Source organism: Vidua macroura, chromosome 13 (assembly GCF_024509145.1).
Source record: "Vidua macroura isolate BioBank_ID:100142 chromosome 13, ASM2450914v1, whole genome shotgun sequence".
NCBI lineage: Eukaryota > Metazoa > Chordata > Aves > Passeriformes > Viduidae > Vidua > Vidua macroura.
Window position 1 is genome coordinate 12,110,975 of NC_071583.1, and position 13,266 is coordinate 12,124,240.

The 13,266-nt window shown below is 55.2% G+C and overlaps 2 protein-coding genes across 3 annotated transcripts in view; both read right to left on the reverse strand.

Moving 5' to 3' along the window:
- CELSR3 (cadherin EGF LAG seven-pass G-type receptor 3) overlaps positions 1-3,755 on the reverse strand; it is a 31,262-nt gene extending 27,507 nt beyond the window's left edge. For both annotated transcript variants that reach the window (XM_053989222.1, XM_053989221.1), the window contains exon 1: positions 632-3,755. In XM_053989222.1, the coding sequence (XP_053845197.1) occupies positions 632-3,755 (3,124 nt within the window). The remainder of the gene's footprint in view (positions 1-631) is intronic.
- A 3,514-nt stretch (positions 3,756-7,269) lies between these two features.
- The window catches only part of NCKIPSD (NCK interacting protein with SH3 domain), a 51,513-nt gene continuing 45,516 nt past the window's right edge, over positions 7,270-13,266 (reverse strand). Inside the window, exons 10-13 of the mRNA XM_053989807.1 lie at positions 13,082-13,210; positions 11,172-11,264; positions 9,492-9,664; positions 7,270-8,919 (exon numbers count right to left, since the gene is read on the reverse strand). Coding sequence (XP_053845782.1) covers positions 8,716-8,919; positions 9,492-9,664; positions 11,172-11,264; positions 13,082-13,210 — 599 coding nt within the window. The 3' untranslated portion in view covers positions 7,270-8,715. The remainder of the gene's footprint in view (positions 8,920-9,491; positions 9,665-11,171; positions 11,265-13,081; positions 13,211-13,266) is intronic.

Sequence of the window (13,266 nt, forward strand, 5' to 3'; positions counted from 1 at the left end):
CAGCTGTCCCCTGAACACTAAGCTGGCTGCATAAAGGTGGTATTAGGCTTTAGAAGCCACCCTGCAAAGCAAGTGTTGGCAGGTGCCACGGCCAGAATCTGGACTGAACTGTATGCTACCGGCAGATGGGTGTTTAAGCAGGCTCCTTCTGCACTGAGCTCAATCCCTCCCTCCTGTGCAGAGCCAGGGAAGCATTCAGTCCTGGCAGAGAGAAGGGCCACCTGGGCTTGGGAGCAAAACAGTGTACCAGCCCCTGGGCCAGCAGCCTGGCCATCCTGGGAACTGCCTCCTTCCTGGGCCAGCACCCTATGGCACACAACGCAGTCTGGCTGGCCACAACACCTCCAAAGGTGCCTGACTAGCAGTCAGAAGTGATCTCACAGCTCAGTAACGATGCTTTGTTCTTGCAGACCATTTCCAGCCTCGGCCCCTTTACAGAGCACTGTTCAACAGTCTGCCTCCCATGGCACCTTTCACACCACTCCAGTAGTGTTCTCTGACCGGAATGTACTCCCAGTCCAAATCTTGTTACCAGCCCCCAACCCCCACTGCAAAATGGGCTTCCCCAGAGGAACCTCACAGAGCCCTCCAAAGGTACTGTACCAAAGATTTAATGATTTTCACTACCTACCTGTGACAGTCATCAGCATGGAGGCCACAAGTGGACGGTTGTTGTCCAGCTTACGGCTCAGTCTCAGCTCCCCGCTCGATTGATTTACAATCAACAAGTGTAGTTCATTTCCCCGCTCAAAGGTGTAGAAGAGATGGTCAGATGCATCTGGGTCATACGCTGGGACCTTCCCTATGACCCCCGAGGGGAAGGTGTTGGATTTATTGGACACGTAGTTATTGAAGAGGATTTGGAAGTTCTTCAGAACAGGGCTGTTGTCATTCTGGTCAATGAGTTTGATGTGGACTGTAGCTCTGCTGACCAGAGGGGCAGAGGTGGCCTGCACTACAATCACATATTCCGATTTTGTCTCATAATCCAAGTCTATCAAGGCTGTGAGCTCCCCAGAAAAGATGTCCATCTGGAATATCTCAGGGATGTTGCCTTCCACAATTTGGTACATGATCTGGGCATTGGGTCCGTCATCCGGGTCAACAGCTGTGATTTGGGCCACCACAGAGCCTACAATGCTGTTCTCCTTAACCAGGACCTCAAACTCTTCAGCAGGAAAGACAGGGGCATTGTCATTCACATCCTGAATGGTGACCTGGATGTGCACAGGAGTTCGCTGAGGAGGGATGCCCCTGTCCACAGCGTAGGCAGTCAGTTCATAGACAGGAACGTTCTCGCGGTCCAGCCTACGCACAGTGCGAATGATCCCCGAGGTGGGCTCTATGGTGAAGTCTCCATCCCCATCCTCCCCGTTCTGGAAGGTGTACTGCACTCGCCCGTTGGTGTGGGCATCCCGGTCGGTGGCAGAGATCTGGAGCACGCTGGTGAAGGGAGGTGCGTCCTCAGAGATCATGCCCTGGTAATGAGGGCTGACAAACTGGGGGGCATTGTCATTAACGTCATTCACCATGATTTCAACATACGTGGTGTCTGCCTTCTGGGGGATCCCATTGTCCTTGGCAGTGATAGCCAATGTATATGTGACCTGGTCCTCATAGTCCAGTTCTGCCTGGAGAGTGATGGCCCCAGAGTCTGGATCAATACGAAACTGAGGGACATTGTCTTCTAGGTAGTACGTGATGCGCGCGTTTTCCCCCACGTCATCGTCTGTGGCACTGATCACCACCACGGTGCTGCCCACAGGCCGGTCCTCGTTGATGCTCACGGAGTAGTGGGCACTCTGGAACACAGGCCGGTGTGTGTTGGCATCGGTGATGTTGATGTGAACGTGGCAGTTGTCACGCAGGGTGCGATCAGAGGCTGTCACGGTGAGCACATAGCGCCTCTCCTGCTTGTAGTCCAGTGGCAGAGACAGAGTGATGAGCCCCAGCCCACCTTGCGTGCTGATGGAGAAGCGGTTCCGTGTGTTGCCTCCTGTGATCTGGTATGTGATGGCACTGTTCACGTCCCGGTCAACTGCCGTGACGCTGAGCACGCTGGTCCCCACAGCTGCATCCTCGTTCAGGCGGATGAAGTACTCCTTCTGGGTGAACTCAGGCCGGTTGTCGTTGACATCCATGACAGTAATGGTGACGCTGGCCGAGGCGGATAAAGATGGAGAGCCATGGTCATGAGCCTCTACCCCAAAAAAATAGTGCTCGACCGATTCCCGGTCCAAGGGCCCACTGACTGTGATCCACCCCGTGGCACTGTTCACCACAAAGGGCGTGTCAGCCGAGACCCCTGTCAGTTTGTACTCCAGGCGCGAGTTCTCGCCGTAGTCTGCATCCACGGCCTGGATGTGGATGACAGAGTGGCCAAGGGGAGCATTCTCCAGGACGGAGATTTGAAAAGGGGTGCTGACAAAAATGGGGGCATGGTCATTGATGTCCACCACCTGGATGCTCGCCATGCCAGTGTTGTTAGAAAGAGGAGGACGCCCTGCATCCTGAGCCCGGATCCTCAGGGCGTACTCCCGCTCCACCTCAAAATCCAGGGGGGCCACCACCTGTATTTCCCCAGTGACACTGTCAATGGAGAACTGGCCCCGACTGTTCCCACTGATGATGTTGTAGTGCACCAGCGCGTTGTTGTCCTTGTCCAGGTCCGTGGCGGTGACACGCAGGATCTCGGTGTGGGGCCGTATGTCCTCCCTCACTTGGACAATGTAGCGCTTCTCACTGAACTGAGGGATGTTGTCATTCTCATCGAGGACCGTGATGTAGACCTTGACAGTGGCAGAGCGGGGCCCCGGCTCCCTGCCCTGGTCGTTGGCTTCCACCACCAGGGAGTACTTCTCCATCTTCTCCCTGTCCACCGGCCCGCTGGTGGTGATGAGGCCGGAGCGGGGATCAATCTCAAAGATGTCGTAGGCAGCCCGTTCATTGACAAAGCGGTAACGGATGTTGGCATTGGGCAGGGAGTCGACGTCGGTGGCCCGCAGCTGCAGAATGGGGTATCCCTCCTCAACGTTCTCCCGGATGGTCTCCCGGTACTCGCCCTGCTCGAAGACGGGGTCGTGGTCGTTGCGGTCAGCCACAGTGATGGCCACCATGGCGGTGGCGGAGAGCCGCGGTGCCCCGTGGTCAGTGGCCGTCACTCGGAAGTAGTGCAGGTCCATGCTCTCGCGGTCCAGGGCCTGGGTGGTGGAGATGAGCCCGGCCCGCGGGTCGATGCTGAACAGATCCCGCGAGCGGCTGTTCATCAGCGCGTCCATGGAGTACACCAGCCGCCCCGCCTCGCCCCCGTCGGGGTCCTGGGCCGTCACCGTCACCACCGCCGTCCCGGCGGGCTGGTTCTCCGCCACCTCCGCCTGGTAGTTGTACTGGGGGAACAGCGGGTGGCGGTTCGGTGCTGCGCGCCGGCCCCGCCGCCCCGGGGCCGACGCCGGGACCAAGGGCAGCGGGCGCGGCTGGGCGGCGCGGGGCGCGCAGCGCGGCGGGGACCGGCGGCGCGGCGCCGGGGGCAGCCCCGGGGGCACGGCCGCCGCCCGGCACGGCACGGCGGCGGGACAGCCCCAGCGAGCCGCCGGCCCCCAGCCCGCCGGCGGCGGCGGCGCGGTGGCCCCCAGCCCGGAGGGGAACAAAGGGAGCAGCAGGAGCGGCAGCAGCACCAGCAGGAGCGGCGGCGGCTCCCGGCGCCGGCGGCGGCAGGAGCGGCTCGGGGCGGCCACCGGCTCCTCCGCCGCTGCCATGGTGCCTCGGCGGCCGCCGCCCGGCCCGGGCGCACGGCGATGGGCTCGGCGCCGCCCCCGCTCGCGCCGGCGATGGCCGCCCCCTGCCCCGCCGCCGCCGCTGCTGCTGCCGGGGGTGGCGGCGGCTCCTCCCGCAGCCCCAACATGGCTCCCGCCGCCCCGCCCCGCCGCGCCCCCGCCCGCCCTGCGCCGCCATCTTGAGCGCGGGCGGACGGGCCGCGGGCGCTCCGGGCAGCGCGCGGCTCCCGGGCCGGCCGCGCCGGGCAGGGCGGGGTGGCCGCGGCCGGCCCGGGAGCGGCGTGTGCCGCCCGCCGGCAAGCCCCGCGGGCTCAGCGCTGCCGGCCGGGTCTTCGCGAGGGGCTGCACCGGCCGGCCCCGGGTGAGGGGCTCCCGGAGCGTCCCTGCCAAAGCTGCAGGGCCCGCGGACGCCGGGACGCCGTGCACACAACGCGCACCTGCCGAGCCCACCGACCCGCTGCTGCGGCACTGCCGGTGCACCAGGTGCCAGAACGGTGTCCGTGCCCGAGGAGAGCCCGCGGGGACAGCTGCCCTGCCGTCGACAGAAAGGGCGAAGCAGGAAAGTGCCGGCGGTTAGGCGGGAGGCACTGCCATGCCTTGGCAGCCCCACGGGCCCCTTCCACTCCCCCGTGCCCATCTGGAAGCAGCACCACGCTGGGCATCTGCAAGGATGGGTGTTACTGTGTGAATGAGGACAGGCTTCCCCGTGTCCCGCTCCTCCAGGCGGTGCAAGTGGTGTCACAGCCCCTGCCACCCACTCCCCACCCATGGGCACCCAAGTGTGTGGCACAAACTTAATTGTCCCACTCTGCTTCCCTGACACAGACCCCAGCTACCAACACCCACAAGCTGTGGCATAATCACCAGAGGGAAAGTTTCAGATTTTGCTTCCTGCATCCCCGATATATTAAAAAAAAAAACAACAACCAACCTTATATTTTTCCAAGGAAAATTGAGTTTGAGGCCCTTGCGTTACGGTGATTCATTAATGCATCAGCCTCGTAATTTAGCTATTGGTTTGATTCAATCAACTCAATCTCACCCTAATCCACTGGAGCTCATAACAGGGTTTAGGTCCTCATTAGTGTTTCATGTGCCATGGTAGAGGGACATCCTTGGTCATGTCCTGCTGAAGGAGAGGGCACAATGGGGCAAATGCTAGGGAAGAAAGAACTGTGTCAGAGAGGAAAATAGAGCAAATTTGGGAGATGGGGGGAGTTTGGGATGGGGCAGGGCATACATGGGATGCACTGTGCCTCCATGCACATCCTAGCTCCAAAGGGGCCCTCCCACCACCTGCAGAAGCCAAGGCCTGGCCACCACTGGGGAAGCCACAGGGTGGGCAGAGCAGGCAGGGCTTGTCCTTGCCCGGTTTGCTTGTGCTGACCATGTGTTCTAGGACCATGACCAGAAGTACCAGGCAGGCCCTAAAGCGGTGGCCAGTGCAGCTCAGCATTGCCACAGAGAAGTGCCCCTGGTGCTTACACAATGCTCAGGGCTGACATCCAGTGAATGTGGATGTCTCACCCCTGGAGAAGCCAACATGTTAATTTATGAACTCCATCGGATGGGTAATCTGCTGTGATTAACTCCTCAACCACCACATAACACCTCTGGCTTGGGTGGTCCAGCACCAGCACTGACAGGGCTATGGCCATACATGGCATAGTGCCCTCTCGGGGGATTTACGTTCTCCCCTACAGACCCTTAAGTATCCACTTGAGTCCTCCCAGTACTGTTAGGATAATGCCAGAGCAGCCCTGGCCCTGCACACAGCTCACCCAAGAAACCTCATTTAACATAGGGCAGCTCATCACTCACGTGCAACAGGAATATGCTGGCTGGATCATACATCACACCTCCTCAAACTGGGGATGTGCCATCAGGAAACCAAATCAGGAGAGAGGCAATACTTTTTAAAAGTAATGAAGGCTTTCAAGTTTATTTGTTCTAATTACCCAGCTGACAGCTCAGGGGAGGAGAAGAAAATTATCAGGGTATTACTGCCACAAAGTAGTTGTGATTGAATCATTCCAGACAATAAGCAGAAGCACAGGTCACAGGCAACGTATCACTCCCCTCATGCCAGCCCCCAACACCCCTCAGTGTTGCACCACAATAAAAACACCAATACGAGGAGACACTGCTCTAATTGTGCATTATTACAGCAAACAATCTTGAGTGTCTCGCCTACATGGAGAGCAGGACCTGCTGAGCAGGCTGGGGACAGCGAGTGTACATGCTGCAGTTTGATTCCCTGTGATGTGTGAAGGCCCCTCCTGTGCAGCAGGTGCATCTCTCTGCCTGCAGCCCACAGCCAGCTGCCCCCCAGCTCTTCCAGCCCTCGGCTGTGGTGGCAGCAGGGTAGTGGGACACAGGGCGTTATGCTACTGTGCAGCTGGGATAGGGTGAGCAACCCCATGGACAGCAATGGCTCCGGGATCCCAATGGGAGCCACCAGCTCCGTGGTCTGGGCTCCTGGCAAGCAGAGCCACAGGTCACCACTGCTGGGTTTGGCTGGCACAGCAAAGCCTGTGCTGTGTCACTGAGGGCAAGTGCCAGATGAACATCTCACCACAGCAGCACGTCATGGGCCAGCATCAAGCCCCAGCAGCACTTGGAAGCAAGCCAAGGTGGCACAGGGGCACATGCAACCATGTGCTGCACAGGAGAGCCACCTTGGGGGACACCCCAATGAGCACTGGCAGCCCTTATGTGTCATGACTGACCCCAGGTGTGCAAATTGCACACTTCAAGGCCACACGCCTGGGGACTTTGGAGACACGGGCCAAAGAGGCAGGAGCTGGGACAGTCCTGGCCCTGATTCTGCAGGTAGCTGTGCTTGATGCCATGCCTACGTTTGGAGTGGCACAGCTTGCACCTGGCATTTACACCCCTGGCCTAGCAGGGCTGTGCCCATGGCCTGGCTGGCTCTATTGGCACAGAGTCAGGAGCAGAGACCAGCTTCCTGCTGCCAACGCAGTGCTCTGTCCAGTGGCTGCTGTCCTCCCACTGCAGAACCCCTGCCATCCCAGGCACCCCAGAGCTGCAGGCACGGGCTGGGGTTTGGGAGCACACGTCCGCAGCCACAGCGCGATTCATTGCACTCGATACACACCATGAAACCCTTCCTTGCCTGGGCTCGCTGCCGTGGCAGCTCCGCTGGGAGCCAGCTGAGGCTGCACGTACCTTGTGCAAGTGAACTGTGAGTCCAGCTCTGCCAAACCCTTAATGTGCAGCAGCGATGCTGGGCAGGCCCCAGGAATGACAGCTGTGCCCCTCACAAGGGCTGCTGCCCTCCACCCTTCCATGTCAGCCAGCAACATGGTAGAAAAAGACAAGGCAAGAATCTGAATGAGGGAAAACCCCCAGCATTACCCCCATTTGGAGATCAGCACCCAGTGCTTTGCCTCTGTGGGCAGCAGGCATCCAACCACTCCTGATGTTTTGGTGCCCCCACGACAGGATTGGGCAGGCAGGGCTATACTCACAGAAGTCCAGTTTAAGACATTTTTATTCTTTTGCAGGTTACACTTAGTGCTTAAGAAAATACAGGATCCCTTTTGACATTCATACATTTTTACAGGGAAAAAATAGGTTTCTCTACTAGGGTGATTATTAAGCTTGGGCATTCCCAGGCTGACTTCCTTGCCCCCCTTGGCTGCCAGGCCAACACCCTCTGTTCTCAAAGCATCACTGCCCCAGTGGCCAGTCCAGGCCTGCAGAGCTTGTGTCATCCCCTCAAACTAACAAAAAAAAAAAAAAAAAATTAAAGTAAATACAGTGCCCAGTATTTCCAGTTTCACAGCTTCTACACTGGCTACTGCAAAAGAAGACCTGGAGACAGGGAGTGACCACACTGTGCACACAAATATCTAAGAGACCCACATTAGTGTGTGTGACTATCTGGACCAGGGAAGCAGGTTAATCCCATTTGCTAGAAACCTAGAGGAAATAAAAATAAGGGTTCCCCACAATTAGCGTAGTCACAAACAGCTACTGGACACCAGGCTCACGCTGCCATGGGGACAGGGAGGGCAGCGAGGCAGAGCTACGATGAAGCTCAAGGCAAGAAATGCACACGCTTCATGAACAGAGCGCGCCTGCCCAAGGGCAGCCCCTCTGCTCAAGACAATGCTGCAACAGAGGTGGCAAGTGGCAGCTTCACTTGGCAGGACACGTCTTGGTGCTGTGTCCAGCCAAGGGCTTCCCTAAGGGCAGCGTCATCTGCATGGCTCTTATTTCTAGGCTGCCACAGTGTGCAAGAAATTCAGATTTAAACATCACTATAGAAAGCAGATTGAAAAGCAGCTGCTGGGGTAAGACCTCCATGACCCAAGGTGGGCTGCTGCCCAGAGGCAAAGCGGAAGGCTAAGGAGAGAGTGAAAGGCTCACTAGACGAGGCGTTAGACAGCGAGCAGCTACTTTCCCTTGGCAGGGCTGCAGCACATTGGCACTAGCAGCAGGAAACAAAACAGATGTTACAAAAGCTTCTTCCAAGCACCAGCAGACTCCACTTGGTCACTGCAGGGAGAGAGACGCACATGGAAAAGAAGTGATACTCTAAGGCAAAGGCCTTTCTCTTCAGGACCTCGGGACACCAGTGCAGCTAAACATCCCCCCATGCTGGCTGCTAAGCCCACACAAGCTCTCTGCCCTTCCCACTAACACCAGCTGCCCAAAGATCTCCTGCTGAGTCCTGCAGGCAAACCATGTGCCAGCACCCACCCTGCTCCGCCTGCCCCGGGCACCAGGCCCCAGGGGCACCCCACACCCTCTCTGCCACTGGCGCTTCCAAAGGGCCGGTGAACGCTGTCCCAACCTTAGGCCTCACACAGAGGGATGTAAGGTATGAGCTGTACTGGGAGGGAATGGGGAGGAAGTGTCAACAAAAGACATAGTCAATCCAAGTGGTTCAAACTCCAGTCCAAGCTGAGGAGCATTAGCTGGTACCAGAAGAGATTTCTGGAAACTCCTTATAAATCTCCAAGATGATCAGTTTCTCCATCTGGCACTGCTGGTCCTCCTCCTCCTCGCCCAGGATGCGCTGCAGGATGCCCTGCAGGTCAGTGAGGCGGTGCTGGTGCTGCAGATAGGGCGTGGAGCGGATGATGGCATGCATCAGGGACAGATACTCCATCCTCAGCTGCCAAGTGGGAGGGGAGACAAAACACAGAGCACAGTGAAAGATTTGAAGTGAGATAAACAAGCATGCCAGCCTCCATTACAGCATGAGCACAGGAACAGCTGCTTGCTGCTGCACCATCGACCAGAGCACAACTCCAGAGGCAGAGGAACCTGCTTTTCCTTAAGTATCATTAGTAACTATGGAAAACTCTGCTTTTCCCACAGCAAGAGTGCTGCTCCTCCCCTGCCCTTCAACACATGCACATCCCCCACCTATTGCAATGCCAAACAAGACAGATTACTCCTACTACTACTACTCACAGAGGGTCTCTCTTCCCAAAGGTCCTTGGTAGAAGTGTGCAGACCACCAGAAGCCTGGCAGATCTTTCTTCAAATATGCTGGTGTGCCAGGCAGGATAAATCCTCCCTCCCTCCTCAGCTCCCAAAGTTGATTTAAGCACTCAGAAATGTTGTGACCACCCCAGACCTCCACTCTTGCCTGCACCAGCAGGCCCCATGAGGGGCCAGGAAAAACACCACTGCTTTGGGACTGTGCTCCCTTCCCCAGTGCCTATGGGTTACTGTGAGCACCTTGTCTCCAGGGGAGAGATCCGCAATCTGCCGCACCAGGATGTCTATCAGGACCATCATGTCTGTGTGATAGAAGATGCTGGCTGTATCCTTGCTGGCAAAGATATCCTGTAGAAACTTCAGCACTGAGTGTGGTGGCTGAGGCTGATGCTTGAAGATGCAAACTGGGTCATCTGGGGGAGGCAGAGAGACTGTGCTGAGCCACATGTTCCCCATTGCTCCTCTGCTCCATCTTCAGTGCACTTCCCTTCATTAGACCCTTTAGAGAGGAGGCTGCCCTCCCTGCCCTCAGCCAGCCACTCCCTGCTCATGGACAGCTTTGGTGCTCAAAGATGTATAATCAGGATGGCAGCTCTGCAGGCTACCAAGATGAGAGCAAACTCATTACGATGAGCATTAATCACTGTTTACATTTCACTGATCATCCCAGGTGAGAGCGCATTAGCACACCGCTTCTCAGTATCTCCTGGCTTTGCTCAACAGCCACCACTCGTTTTCTCCCTGGTTTATTAAAGAGGGGTCCAATAACCCCTCTGAAAAGCCCATCAGAGCCTGTACCAAGAATAGGCTTTCACCAGAGGCCAGGCTAGTACTGTCCCAGACGCAAGAAAAGAAACACATCTAAGTTGAAATGAGCCACCACATCCTGTTCTCTTGCAAAACACATCCCTGCAGACTCCAAGAGGGGCTCTGGGCCATGGCAGCTCCTCCAGCAGTTGTCAGAAAGGCGGGCAGAACAGAAGCATCTTCATTAGGTTGTGGCCCCCCTCTTTCTTCTCCCAGCTCCACACTGTAAGGTGATCTCTGCAGGGAATCTGGCAGGGAAAGGGCTAAACAAAAGCTTTGGGAGGAGGCCAGACAGAAGAGCACTGAGGTGCCTGCTGCCCTCAAGCTGATATAGTGTGGAGACAGTGATTTGCAGCCCCAAAGAGAACCAAAGCCAGAGTAAGATGAGCTGCATGCATCACAGGATGGGTTATTTCCAGCAACTCAACAAAATGAGTTCTCTCAGGCAGCAAAGCTCCTGGCTCCAGAAGGTATTAGAAAGCACAATAGTGGCCTGCAGCACAGGCTGAAAGACCTGGCACCGCTCTTCCTGCTGAGATCTCCAGCATTCCAGCAATCTGCTCTGCAACAGCTCTACAAGTACACTGGATTTCACTCCGTGCCTGAAGCAGACACAAGGCTAACCCTCTGCTGGCAATTCAGAGATGGAAAGTTCTACTCTAAGTAGCCTTTCTGAAGACAAACGCTCCCTCTGCATCTGTCCCCCAGGGCAGATGTTTGCCAGCACAGGTAGAGGTTTCTATGCCAGCACATACTGAGTCCTCTGCCTGTCCAAGGACAGAAGTGGCCCAGGACCAGCTTTCCTCCCAGACAAGAGCTTGCCCATGGCAGCTGGTCCACTCTCTGAGATGGAGCTCATCTGACCCAGAAGTATGGAAATGGCAGCCACTCCTCTCTCCCTAGATGTCATTAGCCATTACCTTATTCCTTGTGCAGCTCCATCCTCAGCAATGCAGACTGTCACCCTCACAAACTCACCAGGAAGCAGCACAGCACAGCCTGAGCTGACAGCTCCTCAGCTACCTGCACCCCGACATCCACGAGCACGGCGTGTCTCCCCAAGCATCTATGTGCACCCCCTGCCAGGCATGTAACAGTGCCACACACACTCACCTCCTCTGTTCAGCAGCAGCAGCAGCTTCTCTGTGAAAGTCTTGACGTTGGAGTGCTTGCTTATTGTAGTCATGATCACACTGTGTTCTGGAACTAAAGAAGAAACCTGTTCAGCATCTCCCTTTGTCTCCTGAAGACCATGGTGATAAAAACACAATGGGTGGCTCCTATTTCACATCAGTACTCTGGGGTGCTTTGGGGAACCACAGTCTATCAGGGCTACAAAAAGTTTCAGGCCACAGAGTGGGTGGGCAGGGAGAGAGAAGGTGAAATAAATCTGGAAACAGCACATGAAACACTTGGGACTTGGTGCTTTCTCGGTATATCTGATTCACGTGTGGGTTCCCACCTTGCCAAACACTGGGAAAATACCTTGCAAAGGCTTTATGTTGTCAAACATTACCTCTGCTCACAACCCTCTGCAGCCAAGGGCTCCATTCTTTGGTACCTTCTTCCTTCCTATCAGCAGTACCCTTCTGGAACTCTGAGTCTTACAAGTAAGAAGGGTCCCAGGAGCATCACAGAAGAGAAGTTTTTCCCAGCAGTCAGCACCGTGCTGTGCAAGAGTACAGGCTGAAGACTTCTAGGAACTGTCCCCCTGCCTGGTCTGGGAGTGATTTGCTGTAAAATACATTTACCCTAGCAGAGGCTGTGTCTCTGTGTGTGTGTGAGTGTGCACACTCAACCACACAGTGTGGCTATTTCTGTGACCTGTAATATTTCACAGGCTGCAAAATGTTTCAGGATCCTGAAGGGTGTCAGGGTGTCAATATAATATGCATTTAGGAGAGTTTTTGAACTAATGCTGCATCACTGAACTGCATGATAGATGAATCTTGCAGACACAGGGATAAAATATTCAATCCACCATTAAGCAATGTGAACATTCTTTAACATGCTCTTAGCATCAGAGAACAAGTCACTGCTCTCAGCTATGCCCCAGGTGGGCAATAATCCCCAGAAACACACTGTCTGTCATGCATTACTGCCTAATTACAGTAGCCAGAAAGGATATGGGTAAGTGTGGGAAGGGGTAATGAATGAAAGCAGCAGAGATATACTTAATCAATTTCTGTGCAATCAACTTTCATATGAAATTAGAAAATTTTGCATAAGTTTTAATGACGCACAACCCAAAATAACAGGTAATTTTTTTGCTTGGACATATTGTTGCTGCTTTATCCTCCCCTCTCTCCAAAAAATCAAGGATAATGTAATGAAATAGATCAAGGGTAAATAATTAACTAAGGACAATTGTAGCAACAGGAGACTGGGCTATGGAATGGCCTCTCTTTGCAGGACCTGGAACTACACTCCAATCTTCCAACAGGCTTCAAAGTGTGCAGGTAGAGAGAAGGAAGATGCTCTTTCCTAAGGACCTGATCTGCTGTCTGTCCTCGTGGAGCTCAGCAGTGCAGGGAGGAGAGAGAACAAGGGCAAAGAGGGGACACCACATCTCAGGCCAATTCTGAAGGGCCTGGCCTCAACAACTCGGCACTGAATGAGCTTCAGACAGGGAAGCAGAAGCTTTGCCAAGACCCACAGAAGGCAGAGGACTTTTGGTATCAAGAAATGCCCACTGAAGCATCTTCTCTCCCAGGTCACCTGTGCCTATAAATTAACCCCACTCATGCTCTGCAAGTACACCCCAACAGCTCTTTTGAATGGGTTCTGTGGAAGCCCAGTGACAAATCCACTGAGCTGCCCAGAGCTGCTGGGCAGGGGCTCTCAGACCATTTTTTCCTCTAGGGTTTTGCACTATATTTAAACACAGTGTAGAGCCAGAGACTAGGAGAGCTGGTTGGTGGTTATAGCACCATCAAGACCCTGTAAGATTCTCCTTCCCCATTTTTCACACTCTCACTCCAGACCACTGAAATCCTGCCAAGGCAGAGCAGCACCAGTTCAACCTGGAATGTGGAGATTGAAGGCCAGAAGGACGTTGACAAATAAATCAGGCAGCTGGTCAGTGGTGTCCGAGGGCAGCCCGTCCTCAATCACATCCAGCAGGAACTGCACAAACTGAGAGTTGAGATGTTCTGCACAAGGAGAAAAAGGGGCATTTACAGCACAGTGAAAATAAACCAAGCAACAA